The sequence below is a fragment of the Manacus candei genome, unplaced genomic scaffold, assembly GCF_025592945.1.
Source record: "Manacus candei isolate 608988 ecotype Guabito, Panama unplaced genomic scaffold, ASM2559294v1 h1tg000026l, whole genome shotgun sequence".
Taxonomy (NCBI): domain Eukaryota; kingdom Metazoa; phylum Chordata; class Aves; order Passeriformes; family Pipridae; genus Manacus; species Manacus candei.
The window spans coordinates 3,679,469-3,696,638 of NW_026138074.1; the positions used below are offsets into that span (position 1 = coordinate 3,679,469).

The following is a 17,170-nucleotide window of genomic DNA, read 5'->3' on the forward strand; positions in this document are numbered from 1 at the left end:
GTTTAATACACAGCTCTTACCTAACAAATGTTTTAGTTCAAGGAAAGACATCAAACTGTCCCTGTTTTTCACAATCAAACACTGAATTTTTCAAATGAAACTGAAATGATCTTCCATTAGACACACTTTAGAGCTAGCAATAAGATTTTTTTTTTAATTTATTTTTTTATCAAAAAGCAGGGAATGGGATTTAGAAGTAAGTAATCCTAGATTTTCCTTAAGATCTTAAAAACTGCTGACAGACATTCCTGGAGCATGAAACATGCATTCACACAGAAAGAAAGCAGTCTAGGTAGAAATGGTTCATGCAAAATGCTTCACAGCACTACTTGACCCCAGAAAACAGTGGATGTAGATGACAAAGGTGTCTATTATCCAGCAGGTGCACTGAGGTTTGATGTGAGTTGGACTTAGGCTAGCTGCCTCTAAAGTCACTGAGATCTTTCCTTTGGCTTCGAGTGAGAGACACAGTGATGTGCACCCACTAACAGACTGTCCTGCAGAGTTCTTGGAGATGAGCACTGCTAGGGGGCTGCCAAAACACTTGCTGTAGGGTTCAGAGACTGTTTCGACTCTTCCTTCTCTCTTCTTCTGTCTCATGAGAAAGAGCAGGTCCCTAGAGCGGAGAGCTAACCACGTAGAAAAGAGCACAAAGGTCAGCCTGGGAAGGTAAAACAGACAGTTAGGGAACACTGACCTTGCACAAAGTAAAGGTGATACCAATGAACAGAAGGTGACACCTGGATGAACTTGCATCTGCAGAGAAACCCCCTTTGACTAAAGACCCTAGTATGGTGTTACTCTATCAAATCAGCTTCTCAGTTCATGAAAATTCTTGGATTTGTCACTGATGGACAGCCTGATACAACAACATTAGCACAATCTTCAGGGCCTTGGACAGTGCCTTCACTTGACAGGCCTGACCAAGATCTGGACTATGATTATCCAAGCATGAAACTATCAGCCTTCACAGAACTATCATAGACTGCTACCAGATTCTTATAGTAACACAAGCTTTGCTCAGAGATTTGGTCTAGTTGAGGGGAAGAGGAGAGATGGGCAAGAATGGCTGTATGATACAGATGACAACTGTATCATAGCAATTAAAATCTGCAGCCTCTGGAGTACTGCCCACTGGAGCATGTGGATACCCCAGGGAAGCTGTAACTCTGTGGGAAGCCCATGCTGCAGCAGGCTCCTGGCAGGACCTGTGGCCCCATGGAGAGAGGAGTCCACGCTGAAGAAGGTTTGCTGGCAGGACTTGTAACTCTACAGAGATCCCATGCTGGAGCAGCCTGTTCCCAAAGGACTGCACCCTGTGCAAGGGAATCCACACTGGAGCAGGGAAAGAGCATGAGTCCTTCCCCTGAGAAGGAAGGAGTAGCAGAGACAGTGTGTGATGAATTGATCAAAACTGCCATTCCCCATCCCACTATCCTGCTCAGGGGGAGGAGGAGGTAGAGAACTCAAGAATAAAGTTAAGCCTGGAAAGGAGGAAAGGGTGAGGGAAAAGTGTTTTAAGAGATGGTTTTATTTCTCATTGTCCTACTCTGATTTGGCTGGTAATAAATTCAATTACTTTCCCCAAATAGAGACAGTTTTGCTGTGACAATAATTACTGAGTGATCTCTCCCCATCCTTATCTCAATCCACGAGCCTTTCCTTTTATTTTCTCTCCCACGTCCAGCTGAGGAGGGGAGTGATAGAGTGGCTTTGATGGGCACCTGGCATCCAGCCATGGTCAGCCCACTGCCTGTAGGGGTGGAGAATGTGCTGGAGTTGGAGTTGGCTGGGGTAAAGTGCAATTTTCTTTTCAATGGCTGGAACAGAGGTTTAGTTGGGGTTTGTGCTGGAAACAGTGTCAAAAATTCAGGAATGTTTTCATTATTGCTGAGCAGTGCTTGCACGGAGTCAAGGCCTTTTCTGTCTCTCCCCCCACCCCACCATCAAGAAGGCTGGAGGGGCACAAGGTGGGAGGGCACAGATGGGACAGCTCACTCCCACTGACTCAAGGGATACTCCATACTGCATGGCATCATGCTCAGCATCTAAAGCTGGGGAGGAATGAAGGGGTAAATGTTCAGAGTGATGTTTATCTTCCCAAGTAAACATTACATGTGATGTAGCCCTGCTTTCCCGGGGGTGGCTGAATACCTGCCTGCCAGTGGAACATGTTGAATTAATTCCTTGTTTTGCTTTCCTTGTGTGCATGGCTTTTGCTTTATCTATTAAAATGTCTTTGCCTCAAGGCTTGAGTTTTCTCCCTTTTACTCTTCCTATTCCCTTCCCCAGCTGTGTGGGGCTTAGTTGCTGGTTGAGGTTAAACCACGACAGTCCTTTCCAGTTGCTGGGGCTAGCATAGAATGGGTTTGCCTTTGCCTGAGTTAGGAATAACCCACTCAGCTTTCCCCAGCACATTTTCAATATGCACTACAGGAATTCTATCCTCCTCTACAGTATGTAAATGTTTTGATTTGTCAGGGTCAGTCTGACTGGCAGATTCCCTAGTGCTGACTAACCATGTGGCCTTTGCTAAATGTGTATTCCAATGTTCGAGGGTCCCACCACCCATTGCTCTTGGTGTAGTCTTTAACAGTCTGTTACATTGTTCAATCTTTCCAGAGGCTGGTGCATGACAGGGAATGTGATATACCCACTCAAATGCCTGACATATATTGCTTTATATCCAGTGGTATCCATCCTCAGATATAAAATATATATAATTTTTTTCACTTTATTTCACCAGTAGGAAACATTTTCTGTATAATTTTTACAGCTCTTCTTCCAGTTTAATATTTTTCTTCTTTTTTTTTCCAAAGAACCATAAGGAAAACTGCCACTAGATGTAATCTTGTATCATCTTGTAGATGAATACAGAGAAGAACAAAATTCCAGGTGAGTACAGTCGCCTCTGCAGAGTGGACCAAGGTGAAGTTAAATGCACCATGACTTCTACAGACATAAAATGGGCAACCATAAAGTTTGGATAAGTCAACGGAGTGTGAAAGTTTATATAAGTTCCACCCGCCTGCACAGCATTGTATTTATTATCTTTAATCAGATGATGTCCTCAGGATCTTTTCTTCCACTCAAGAGCAACCATGAAAATCTAATGTTCTAAAATAAATGCATTTGTCTAACATCAGGTAACAAGGAAAGGGGACCAATGCTTATTTACAAATGAGATGCCACACAGTGAGAATACAGTTATACCTGTTTCAGGAACTAGGAGCAGAAGTATAATATTTCAGAATTATTGATTTTATTCACATGTTGGATTATTCAAGAAAAAAATAATTAAGAAACCAAGAATGACTCTGTGGTAGAAAATCCTTTAAATCAGAGTGAAATAAGTCCTAGGAAGTCTGTCATTTGAGATCTAAATGCTTTTTGGTATTTTCTATAAACAGGATAAATGTAAGCAAACACATCAAAACACTCTGACATTAGTGTCTTGCGTCCAAAGTTATTTCAGGAAAATCTCTGAGGTACTGTTTTATTTTATGGAGTATATTTCGAAAGTGCACATTTTGGTATTTATGGAAGAAAGTCAAATTTCAATACTTTCATGCCTTTTAAACAATACATTGTTGGCTAACAAATTTCTCCGTACTCAGTATGTTATGTGAGATCAATGGAGTAAGAGCTTAAATTTTAATTTTCACAATTAAGTTACCAGGTAATAACTTTATAATCAAGTATTTCCTTCAACTGAAACATGGGAGCCAAGTGGCTATGTAAAGCCTTCTCTTTGAATTCCTTTTCTGCATCACCCTGATAGTCTAACTGAAGAATTAAAGTAACTTAAGTGTCTCTGCACTAGGAAGACTCTATACACAAGAATCCACATTCTTCTTGTGTTTCAAATCTATTTCTATTGCCTCCGCAGCCCCCATACCAGAACTGACCACACATTTTCTGCTCTTTGTCGTAGTACCACTTCAAAATGTAATTCTGACATTCTCCACTATCTTGAACAAGGTCACATGCATCTGGAAAAGGGAAATAAGAGATAGATTTAATGAAAGAAAGGTCAAACCTTTTTAGCACTGTTAAATTCAGGGAAAACTAACATTCAGTGCAAACTGTCAGACAAAATAAGTAGCCAGTGTTCGAGATTTTACAAAGATTTACTAAGTATTCATCTACAAACCCACAGTGTCAGCATGGTCTGAAGACCCTCTTCTTATGAAAGAATGTCTGAAATGACGAGATTTTCAGCGGCATAAATAGAAGGAATGCTAAAAGGTTTTTAGTCTTCTAACATGGACTTTTTATTAAAATGATTGTAAAATGACTATATGTGGTCCACAGAAACTATGTAAATAAACCGTTTAATAATTTCCCTCTTCTTTATTCCAACTTGTTATACTGGTATCCATCAATAATGTTTCATAAACAAACATACTCAGGTTGTTAAACTATCCATGAGTCTCTTAGCCAAATCCAATAATAATACAAATTTAAACTGCATAAATTAGCAAAGTAGGTGAGAGTAGCATACTTTGTAGCAATCTGGCATTCCGTAAGAACAGATCTAATCATCTTTCACTAACATACATTCAGAGTTACTCAAAAGAAGACAGAAGGGCAGCTCTAGACATTGGTGCCTGTACAACATTGAAGGGGAAGAACTGAGAAGTAAAGCAAAATCGTGATAAAACTACCCTGATTAAAGATTTAAAATGACGTAACCTTCTGCTAATCAACTGAAAAGCAATAATCTCAAGCAACAGATCAGTACAAAGTATACCTCTCAAAAGACAAGTTCTGGAACTGGGTTTTTAGAATTAAACTGTCGGGTCACTAGTTACAACACAGGATCGAGAAAGGCAGTTCATACCTCTCCTCTAAGTGTTCCAGGTCACTTCTTACATTGGTGCAATGACCCTGACTACTTCCTCAAAGGAAATATTTTATTTGTAAAGTATAAACAGTGACATATCTTCCTGTTACTGGATTTCCTGTGTGACCACAGAGTTCATGAACTGGTCAATAAGAGATTAACAAGACTGTACTCATGCAGTTAGGCAACAGGACCAAATCCTATGGTGCTGAGTAAGCCCATCATGCACTGTGGTTGTATGGTGTTCACAGTGGTACACTAGCTCTTAATTAAAGATCCAATATTAAAACAGTATTGCAAAGGCATTGGTACTCTCTCATCAGGGATGTGGCCACCAGACACTCTGGAATCGTATTTGAGTGGAGAAGGATGAAAAACAAAGGGATGACAGCTGCAGCAATGAGCTACCACACCTCAAACTATGCAGACACCTTTTCATTTTTTTCACATAAATTCTCTTTAACTGTATTTTAAACAACAAAAACACTCAATTGTGCTAAAAGAATGTTGATGACAAATTATCTCATAATCAGCTTCCCATACCTGTATCAAATGTCAAATCTGTGAAGAAAAATGCATAATTAGGAAGAAAAGTTAAAAACATGAAGAATATGTATTTTGAGACTTCTACCGAGGGATCCTGTTCTTCCTACAGGAACAGACTGTATCAGAGATATATTTAGTTCCTCCATGTTGACCTAAGTTATCAGTAGGAGTAACTCAGGAATTACAGTGCAACTTGGAATTTAAAATGATCATCTGTTTTAGTAAGGGGGATTAGAACTTTTTATGATATTATAACAAAAAGTTACAAATCAAAACTAAAGTCACAATGACACATATAGTTCAATCTTCAGCTACAGACTCTTACTGTATAGATTTGGACTGAATGCAAACATATGATGACCAAACGCTTTGGAAAAGTGTAATTAATGGAAATTCTTCATCATGTGTAAATATTCAACCGAACCCTTTACAATTTAAAGCTTTTTTACTGAATTAAAAAAGGATTTTCATATTCTAAAATCATACCATAATCATTACAGGCAGTTCTAGTTTCTACTGGTGCACCTAAGTTTTCCTTGTTCTCCTCCTGAGCTTCTCCACACTCTTGTGGCTTTTCTCCCGCAGCAGCTCCCTCTGTGACATATTCATTCTTCTCATAATCATATCTCATTTCTGGTATTGTGTATACAAGTTCTTTGGTGTTCTCTTTAATACTCTTCATGACTCTACTTTCAGTTTTTTCAGTGTCTTCCAAACCATAACTGGAACCAAGTTCAGCCATTCCAGGAAAAGGCATCCTTCCAAGAAGAGGGGGAAAAGAAAAATTATTTAACCAACAGTATGACCTTGAAAAATGCATCCTGGTCCCATTTCTATTAAAGGTACTTTAAATACAACTACTGACACAAAGGCAAAAATCTTATATTCAGAGATACACACCCAAAGAGTTAAAAAGGCAATTCCAAACCTTTCAATTATAGACACTTGCTGTTGTATGTCTCCCCGATCTAAGTTTTCACACTCTTCTTGAAGTTCAGGTGAAGGATAACTGTTCATTTCTTCTGTGGGGAAAGCCCAGATACCACGGTTGAGTTTTAAAGTCCTCCAAACCCCAGTATGTTTAGTAAAAAGCACTATGTGAGTTTTTTGTTGTGAACTGAAGTTTGCATCTTTCAGTAAGTTAACACACCATATCCAGAGTGACTGGACTATGTCCAGGAAAATGAAAATTATGATAGAGGTTAGCTAGGTGAGAATGACTCCTGAACCAACCTTTCATACTTTTGTCTTGCTCTGTAATAACCTATTTAGCTTCCAAAGAAACTTTCAAGTCTCTAAGTACATACAGGATTTTAAATCAGTGACAATTTCCTTCTTGATATCTTGTTTGTGTTTCAAAGCACCTAAGACCTGCTAATCTGCATGAATGTGTCTTGAAAAGTGAAGAAGTCCTTTTTCTGCTCTGCGGAGGAGGAATAACTGCAATAAAGAGAAAATGTGCTAAATATTTACCTGTTCCAAAGCCTAAATAAGCCTAGTAAATCTGGACCTGCCAATGGTCTGAGGAGAAATGTGGACCTAATCAGGAATCGGAACTGTATTCTCTTAGCTGAGAATAGTCTACCTTTAATGAAAGTGGATTTCACAAAGCCACACATTAAACAAAAACTTCAGGGAAAAAACCTGCTTAAGACTAGAATATAATGCTGTTCTGTCATTGCTGGCACTTCCATTAATGTCCAGCATCTGAGGCAAACTAAAGGTGAAAGACTGGCAGTTATGACTAGGAATGATAGCACATATATACTGACTACCTCCTTCTACACAGCATTTCTCTTTCTTTCCATACCTTAAGCAAATGCCACTGTGTGATACTTACGCTGTAGAAGATTTAGAAATGCCCGGCTAAACCTCTGAGCGTACGCCATCTCCGCTGTCGAAACCCTGCCCAGTCTCAGTAGGTGCTGCTCTGTGGGGGAACTTGGCAGCTCCATCAACTCATTGTCACTCACATCACTGCCAAGCGCAAGAGTGAACAAAGTGAATCCTTGGCACTTGGCTCCGAGTGAAATCTCTTTCAGCCTCTCTCTGTCCCACGTGCTTGTTTTGCTTCCAACTATTGTAAATATGACCCTGTGTTTCCTTTGTCTGGGGGCTTTAAAGAATACATTTTCTACTGTCCACTGTAGAGCAGAAGCAATGGCTGATGGCCCTTCCAGTTGGTGAACAGACTCTTGGATGTGTTTCTTCATCAAATCTTTACTGCTGTATGTAACTAGATCAAACTCCAAGGCCACAGGTGTCTGGTTTCTGCCAGGCAGGAAGCCCCTAGGAGCTTGCTGCACCAGTGCCACTCTGATGCCTCCGTATGATTCGTTTGGCTGTAAGGAAACAACAAACTGATCTAGCATGTTGTTCACAAAGTCTTTGGCTCTCTGAAACTCTTCACTGCTGACACTGCGAGAGCTGTCCATGATGTAAGTGATATCCATATCCATCAGAACTGGGGGAAAAACGGGCACCTCGCAGTTGGTTCTTGGTTTGCATTTATCTAGAGAGGAAGAGCAAACAGCAAACTACTTAGCAATACAACAAAAGCAAGAGTTTGGAAAAAAATTCACACAGTCCTATACATTTATTTTATTTTTCTTAAATTTTGATTAAAAAAAATAATCTGGGAACTTTGTTCTAGTAATGAACAGCAGACGAGTCTTGCTGAAGGAAGTTTTGAGATATGGGAAATTATTCAGGCATGAGAGCAAAAAAACATTCATAAGGTAAAACTTCATAGATCCATAGTTCCCTTGAGAAATTTTCTTCTGTTGAAATCTAAACATTGTAAAGGACACAGAAACAAACCCTATTTTTCATCTCAGATCACTATCCAACATTCTGAAATATTATCATTTAGTAGCATCTCCTCCCCTCACAGTGTACAATCCACAGCAGATGAGCCTGGGTTCCCAGAATCATAATGCTATTTTAAGTTCATTTCTGTTAAAAAGGAAATGCTAAACACAGTAATTCATTTCACATGTCTGAGACAGAAACTAATTAAACAGCTTTTGTAGTTTTGACAGTCTAATTCTTACCATCCACTGAAGAGGAAATTAAAATTTTAACTCCTCAGTACTGATAACTGTAACCAAGAAATGATCTGTCACAGGGGGCAAGAAGGCCCATTTGCAGAAGAGGTTAAGTTGGCTGGAAGCAGGAATGTCAGACACAGAAAAAATTCCTGTCAGGGAGTGAAGTTTCTCTTGGTGATGACAAGAAACAGCTGCAGCACTCAGGGCCACCTGTGGGCAGCCAAGCTGGGCTGAGTTGCTCCATGCAGCCACTCATGGGATTGGTGCTGGTGCAAGCATATATAAGGAATCAGCTCTTACATTTTTGCAAACTCCTTGTTGAACCATTTATGGCAGTAGGATTCTACCCAGTGCATTGTTTATTAATATTTTTCTTTTATATTTAAGCACAAACACGTTTAAGGTGTACCATAAAAATTCCCCAACACCACACTGCAAAATAAATACAATAGAATGTGTTATTGAAAGGCTAAATAGACCAATACAACAGATGGAATTTGTAAAATGTCTTACCAAAGCAAAGTGTACAATATGTGATGCCCTCCAAATTTTCATCCTGTTGTCTTTCCCAAACAAATAATTGAAATCTTCTAGTGTCATCAATCTATGTTTTAAAGCAGACACAAAAGTAACATTTAAAAGACAGGTAAAATATATTACAGTTTTTCTTTTTCTTTTTTCTTTTCTTAATAGGGTGTATTTTTCTACAGAGAAAAGGGCAGGATCTCTTATATCTGGGATAAAGAGTGAAAATGTTTTCTTGGGAGAGAAGATGTTAGCCTTGGAACAATGTATGTGTTGCCTGTGATCAGCTGAAGAAAGACAATCTTCCCCAGTAGAAGATTTGACCACAGAAATGCTTGAGGAACTCTGAAGAAGCTCCAACAACAATCTATAATTTCACTGACCACCCAACCCCATCCAAATGTGATTCAAGGGAAAATGCATTTACTTGCAGACTAAGACTAACAAAAATGGCTGTACATTATACTATAATGGTGAGTAAAGAAATACTTACTTCTTTGCATTAAACTTCAGCTTAAACTACACAATTAGATTCTGATTAATGTCTGTCAAGAATGTTATAGATAGAACTCTTCAAAGGAATTAGAATTGGCAAGGTTTGAATGATCTCTAAACTGAAACTCCTAAAACAAAGTAACCAAAGGCACTAAGTATCTGTGGCTACAGGCTGGTAGGATCATAAAGATTAAACCATCTCTCAACTACAAGGACAGAAGTCCATCTCAAAGAAAAAAAGGGAGGCTGTATTTACTCAGGGGGTAGTGGTGAGGTTGGTTGCTTTCCCATCATTGTAAACATAAAGCAGAGCTGCTGCCATGAATTTTTTGCCTTTCCCCCTGCTAAGCAGCTCTTTTAAACTTTTCTTCTCTGAAGACTGATTTATGGATAATTGGCACTTTTGTAAATAACAGACATCATCACATGCGTTCAGATTTGTAAACTGCTTATACTAAGTAAACAAAATACTGATGCTTGTTCCTGTTTGTCCTGTGGAGCAACCCAGTCAACAAACTATAAGCTTCCTTCTCATATGTTAGCAGAATTATTTCATTCTGCTAAATTAACATCCAGGCAGAAAAATACGTGAATTGACTAACAGATATGAGGCTGCATGAGAATAAATATAATAAGAAGATTAAATGGCTACTAGATCAGAACAGACTCCAAGTTTTGCACCTTTTGTCCTGTGTAAGTGAACATGTTTCCTTTTGGAAGGACAATTACAAAGAAACAGCAGCTTGAAAGAATTTTATTTTGAAAAAGTTCAAACTGAGAACAGATGATACCAAAACAAATTGGAAAGATGGAAACTATGGAATCTATGTTATGAAATCTTAAATAAATTTAGAATTGTTTCCTCTCATACCTTGTAAACTGGACTGTTTATTCTCATTTACTGTCTTTTATATGAAGTCATAAAACAAAATTTCATAATTTTCTCCTGTGCAAACGGCAATACAGATATCAAAAGGAGTTTTGCTTAATTTAATTTTCTTTTGAAAAAAACATGGTGTACTTGAAGACTTCTATTACTTTTTCTAGAAACTAGGGCCACAGTTTCTTAGTTAAATGGTCACTACATGTCACATCTTCAGAAGAGTAATGGCAAAGGTAACTAAGTGAAACTAACACAATGTTATGGAAATTCTGTGATTTGGCCTAAAAGCACAAGCCATTCATAATTCGTGTGCAGAAAGAGGTCAGATGATGATCATTATGGTCAAGTGAATCACCGTTTCTTTGTTGAAGTAATATTCTTTAATGTACCTCTTTCTACTAAAGGATTAGACAGTTCCTAGAACTTACTGGACTGAGAGTAGGATTTACTCAAACAATAGCAGACGCTGAGTAAATGGGTGACTCAATTTTCTATCATCTACCTACTTACTGAGAAGGCACGTCTGACATTTGGCACTTCACTGAAGGCAATGACCACTGGAGTGATATCCAAAGCACTCAACTCAAGCACAGCTGTGCTGATGGCAACATCATCCTGCGATGGACCATTGGCAAAAAATAGGGCTACTTTTCTTGTGAGGATGCCCTGACGAACACGTTTGAAGACATTTCTTGCAACAAATCTCATGGCTGCCCCAATATTTCGCTTTCCAGTGGATCTCTCCAGAGGTATTCTCTGGACTGCTTGTTGCAGCAAGTTGCTTTTTTGGAATTCTGAGAATCGGATGAGATAGCGCATATTGGTGTTGAAAGAAACAACGGAGACACGAGCGCCTGTTGGGCAGTTGCTTTCACTGATCTTAATGGTCCTCAGCAACAACATGACAATGTTTCTCATCCTTTCAAATGCAGCTGGTGTAACATCATCAGACATATCGAAGGCAAACACCACTTCAGTTGGGTAAGCTGGACATGTGTCTGTATATTGAAGCAGAAAATTTCTGTGAGAGCCTTTTCACAACTCAAACGTTGTTAGTTTTTTCTTCAAGTCTATAAAAGAATGGATATGCAGAGGCCAGATGGACTTACCTGATGAGCAAGCTGCAAGGAAGAGAGGGAGAGCAAATAAATTATTTTGGGCCCATATTCATTAATACAGTGACATATTCACTTGCTTTCAACAAAAAGCCTGATTCAAAGCTCAGACAACTGATAGAACCCGCCAGTGCAAGACAACACTCTTCTTCCATAATCAAATACTCAAAATAGTACACTTTTACTGGATGGGAAGTAAAAAAATTGTTCTGGGTTCTGCTGCGCACATATGTCTGAAGGGAACGAACACACCTAATTTGGAGAACAGTACACATACAAGTATTGTCTTCTCTCAGAGAACTCCCCAAAGGGTGTTGGCACAATGCCAAAGAATTATTTTAATCTTTAATGAGGTAAAGAGATATTTGTTATGGGTTTTGTAATTAACAGATTAGAAAAGGAGCAAAAAGAGCAAGTCTGCTTCAAACACCTGCTGAAAACCCCTCACAATTAACAACTACCAGTCAAACGGAACTCAGATACAAACCATCAGTTTACAGTGGAGGCTATTCTGTTTAAGAAGAGTGACTAGGTGTCAGAGGTAAAATAAGATGCTCCCTACTTACGGCAGTTTTTTCTTGTAAAATTCACAAGTTCACAAGGCTGCAGGTTCAAAATAAAAAAGGAATTAATGGCAAATCCCAGACCATCCCAGACTGGGAATCTTACTGGTGTTTGAGATGAAGGTCATATCCCAGTTCCTGAACTAACTCTCATCACAGTAAATCCAGATTCACACAATCCAGTTCCTCTTTATTTCAAATAGTACAGGGACACTCTCACTTGCTGCAGAAACTAGGCATATTTTTCTAGACCTGCTCTGTTGGCATTTATGATGTTCTGGAGTACCAAGAAACCATTTATCCATTCTTTATTTCGTGCTAATAAACTGATCTAGGATGTCACCACTCAGTGGCACTTCCATAAAAGAATGGACATTTCAATAGCGACTCACATAGGAAGAGAGGTCCATGAAGGAGGAGAAGACCTCCTCTGGACACAGAACACACCTGCAATAGTATTGCCTGTAGGTAGTCATCCATGCAAGGGTTAGATGGAACCTTTGCTCAGAAGTGCTCATTTTATAGGGGATTACGATTCTGAAGAAATCTTGTACTTCTATTCCCAGTGAAAATAACTGTTGCTGAAGAAATGCCTTCCTTTACAAGAGGGGAAAAAGTAACCCTAAACATGAGCTAGTGTGTAAACTGATGTGAGTAAAGAAACAGGTAAATGAATATTAATGGTCCAACGATTTGTAAAAGTTTGGACATGGTGTTAATCCATAGGCATAATTGTTTCTCATTCCTTGATTATTTGCAGAACAGATGAACGCACTGCACTCTGACAAGAACATGAGGATATTGTTTTATAACAGCTAATTGTGTGCACTGCTGTAAGTGCTGATAAATGGAAGACTAAAACAGATAATTCCATGCAGTGTACAGTTAGCTGTAAGGTTGTTACTTACTTCCATTAAAATGGTGCCCATTGGTCCTTTGGCACCCTGAAACAAAATAAACACAGGTCCAAAAAGTCAGACCCTGATAATGTATTTCTGTCTATTACTCTGTAGCCCAAAGAAAATGCAGGCATATAGTGTTTCCCAACAAGCACTTATGAATTTGAAATATGAGGAGACATCAGTTCCCAGCATAGATTTTTGTGGACCCATTCCAGAGTTACAGACCACTTCTCAGACTTATTTCTCAGTCCATTTTCATTAATGGTTTTAAAATGTTCAATACTTGTTGCCCTTGAGGACCAGTATAGTTCAGAACTGGATTTCCTTTATAAACAGCAGTTTCTGTGCTATGTTCAGTTATTTGGACTTTCCGTACTTTCCAACACCTGATGTGTGACAAGCTTGCCCTCTGCTCTTGCAGGGTAAAATCCCTACAGTTCTACTTCGAAAGACCCTGCAGAACACACACACATCATGATAGCTCAACCTACTCTGCATCCTTCTCCTTGGGAGCTGTGGAAAAATGCTAGAACCTCAAGCATCTTTTTTCAAAATAAAAGTATTTTTTAATCTTCATAATGGGAATAAAACAGAGGCAAAGGAATTTTTTTTTCAAAGGAGCTTGAGAGTTCTTATCATGTGTGCATTCAGATGTGTAAGAAGACTACTGAAAATTCCTGCAGGAGGCTGCAGTGAGATACACCAGAAAAATTTCAACTCCACATCCCACAGCTTTTACCTTACCCTCTCTCTACCATAACACTTCAGTTCACCAAAATTATATACTTCCTTACGTCCCCAGATTACAACCCCGTCTCCTTATTTGTTCCTTCCCCTTCCAATTAATCTTCCATTCCTCCATCTTCTGCCTGAGCTACGCTCCTCACCTCTCCTGCTGTCTTGCTGCTAGCACCATCACAGCCATTCCATGCTTTTTTCTTCTCACGTTTCCCAGTAGGTCAATGTTCTTCTTTGGTACTGTTCAGCAAGAGTTAACTGTGAATTGCCTGAGCCCTAATGCTACTTGCAGCAGCTCAGTGGTGGTGACTGAGCTGTGCAGACTTGACACATACAGACAATCATGTCACCAAGCAGGAAGGACGGGTAAGACAGGCCCGATTTGGCTGTCCCTGCCTACTACCTGTGCTTCTTCCTGCATTCCCTATCACTTCCACTTCCCACAGACTTCCCACTTTCTCATTTCACTGATGCACAGCTATTGTAATAATCCTACCAAGCCCATATATCCCAAGCTCTACTCTCATTTCTACATTTGAGGAGGAGATCTTGAGCTTGAAATCCCTCTGAAGACTTCTTGGACCATGGACTGGCAAGGCCAACGGCTGTGGCTCATCAGCTCACAAGATTTGTCTACCTGTAACATGTGAGTGGCCAAGCAGCTGGGAAGGCAATGCATTCTTAGCCATTCTTGTGTCCAGCATCATAAAATAAAGTGGGACGGGTATATTCATTGACCAGCACAGTGTAATGAGAAGGAAAAAAAGTTTTCTAAGCTGACACATCCCATGGGCCATGTTTTACAGGTAAAGATACTGCTATCAATAATGTTCCACATTTAAACTAAGAGTAGGCCTAAGAAAGTTTAGCATGAAAATCAGTAACAGTAGACATTGTTTCTGGTCACTATGGAGCTGATTTTCAGCATTGCTGCAGGATAAAGGTAGACATATACAGGAATTTTCCTAGCTACCTACAAGGTTAGTCCTAAATCCTATTGAAATCCACAATCCTTTCATCTGCTTAGATAGAGAATAAAACATTTTGTTGTATAAAATGCAGAACACAGACACTGGAAAAGTACATCAGGACATTTACTTGTATATAAGGATTAACATGCTACAATCAATATAAGCTTTAAGTGCATAACTTTTAACTGCAAGTCTGATTTTAAATGGTTTTTCTTTTGAAATGGAAAAAATACATTGGCTTTCAGCAGATCAATCCAGTTCTATATTTTAGTACTCTCTGCTTATTTAGTTAGATATTTACCCAGCCTAAAGACAATACCAAATACTGTGGAAGAAATTCTGCCCTGCACTATATTGTTGCAGTTCCATTTCAACAGCAGGTGCTCCTGTGCACACATATCCACAGGCAAGACATAACTCTATACAACTTCCAGGCAACTAAGCATATGAAACATAATTAAATATTCCATTATTCTACTAGTAAGTCTAAGATCAACCTAAGAGTGATTTTTTTTAAAAATAAAAATATATTACCATAGGTCCTGATGGCCCTTGATCTCCTGGATCTCCCAGGGAACCTGGTGTGCCAGCATTACCCTAAAAATAGGAACACAAGTTTCATTCTTTATAATTGCACACACAGGTGCCAAATTTCATAAGGGGAAAAAACCCCTCCATAGCCATATTGTGAGTTGGATCCTGCATTTACATAGACTACCACTATTAAGAATTATTAGCAACCAGCATCTCTGAAGACTCCGACCTGCATTCTCTCAAGACCTGTTGCACAAGATATGGCAATAAAAGATCAGGGTGGGAAACAATTTAACTTTTTTTCTTTGTGAGAAAACACCTAGGACATAAGGGCTTTATTTATAGAACTCTTCACAGAGTAAGCAAATTTGTCATTCTTACTCTTCTACCCCTAGTTCCTTTGGGTCCTTCAGCTCCTGGAATGCCTGGGTCTCCATCTTCTCCCTGAAAATTAATGAAATTCAGAACTTTATAGGAAAGGAGAAGACAGACAGAAAGACAGACAAAAACTTCCAAATAGAAAAATGTAAAACAAGACATAAGGAAAGGAAATATGCCATTTAATCATACCTCTGGACCAGGATATCCTATGAATCCAGATTCTCCCTACAAAAAGAAAGGACAAAGACTTCATAGGAATCTAGAACTTTATGATCTGCTTAGTGTTTGATGCCTTTAAACCAAAAACAATTTAAAAATTATTCTTAGCATTCCAGCCCATTCAAGTAACTGTGGCTACTACTCTGGTCTCAAATGACACCATTGTATATGAACACCTTGCTCATCTAAAGGAAGAGTGTTTTAAAAATTTCCAACAGTTTCTGTATTTTCAAGCATTCTCAGTTTCTCAAATATATGTCTTACCAAAACTTATTTATGCATCCTAGTAATATACAGTGGAATTCACATATAGTGACTATGAGTAAATGGTAACATTCAGAACTCAGTGTTTGAATGTAGTTTCAAAATGTTGTACCCTCCATACTAAACAATGATACCACGATATTTTGTTGGCATATCAGAAGTCAGTTCATTAATTGTTTTCAGTTACTTCAGTTTCTGGTGTGTTCTTTGCTCGTATATGAGAAATATGGAAACTCTCGCATAAACCAATCAGAAGTGAAGTATCTCTTTCCTTAACATCAGAATTCACACTACTTACGCATGCCATTGTTCTAAGAGTTCCCTCCCATGGAAGTGGACTTGGTTGTAAAACATCATATGACTTTATCCAACAATTTTCAGAAAATTTCATGCACGTACACCCCCCTATTACATGTAAGAGAGCGTAATGTGACTGTGAACCTGTATAATTAATACTCTTACCTATCAGGGGAAAATCATTCTTTCTGAATCACTATTCTGGAGTAAATTGGGTTTTGGTTATTTTTATTAACTGCTTTAATCCAGGCCCTGCCAAACCCTGGGCAGACATCAGTGTATAAGAAAGGCTTTAAATTAATCCTTTAAAACAATGAATAATGACTAGAAGATTTAGCAGAAACTTTTTTCCTCCATTCTTCTAACATGTAAGATGTTCCCTGAAGTGAACAAGTGGGAGATTTCAAGAGATTAAAAGAATTAGTCTTGTATACAATGTATGCATAACCTACGAAACTCTCCTATGAAAAGGAATTGTTGGAGCTAAGAAGGTGAGAAAAGATATTGGAAAATAAGAAGCACCAAGAGCCATTTTAGCAAAAGGAGCTCATCAGTTGGAGAGGCTCCCGGGAAGCCTTTCAAATCTTTTCTGCAGGTTCCTACAACACTCTGCTTCTCCCACAAAAAGGAACAGTGAAAGACAGGCCTATCAGAGATCCACTGGGCCACTTCTGTTTTACAAGCAGCAAGAAAGGACTTGTATTGCAACACTACACAAATTCCTTGAAAGGAGGACTGCAGCTTTTTCCAGCATCCTGACCCTCTGCTCCCAGACTGACCCATTGGTGCCACTGGTGCCGTGATTTTGATCTCTTCATTTCTGTATACTTTTTATTTTAGC

At 38.9% G+C, this 17,170-nt stretch overlaps 1 protein-coding gene across 1 annotated transcript in view; it reads right to left on the reverse strand.

The window, feature by feature from the left end:
- Nucleotides 1-3,555: 3,555 nt before the first annotated feature.
- COL6A6 (collagen type VI alpha 6 chain) overlaps nucleotides 3,556-17,170 on the reverse strand; it is a 46,752-nt gene continuing 33,137 nt past the window's right edge. Inside the window, exons 21-32 of the mRNA XM_051789065.1 lie at nucleotides 15,739-15,774; nucleotides 15,550-15,612; nucleotides 15,169-15,231; nucleotides 12,932-12,967; nucleotides 12,027-12,063; nucleotides 11,455-11,466; nucleotides 10,856-11,343; nucleotides 8,956-9,046; nucleotides 7,233-7,904; nucleotides 6,321-6,414; nucleotides 5,879-6,150; nucleotides 3,556-3,992 (exon numbers count right to left, since the gene is read on the reverse strand). Coding sequence (XP_051645025.1) covers nucleotides 3,820-3,992; nucleotides 5,879-6,150; nucleotides 6,321-6,414; nucleotides 7,233-7,904; nucleotides 8,956-9,046; nucleotides 10,856-11,343; nucleotides 11,455-11,466; nucleotides 12,027-12,063; nucleotides 12,932-12,967; nucleotides 15,169-15,231; nucleotides 15,550-15,612; nucleotides 15,739-15,774 — 2,037 coding nt within the window. The 3' untranslated portion in view covers nucleotides 3,556-3,819. The remainder of the gene's footprint in view (nucleotides 3,993-5,878; nucleotides 6,151-6,320; nucleotides 6,415-7,232; nucleotides 7,905-8,955; nucleotides 9,047-10,855; nucleotides 11,344-11,454; nucleotides 11,467-12,026; nucleotides 12,064-12,931; nucleotides 12,968-15,168; nucleotides 15,232-15,549; nucleotides 15,613-15,738; nucleotides 15,775-17,170) is intronic.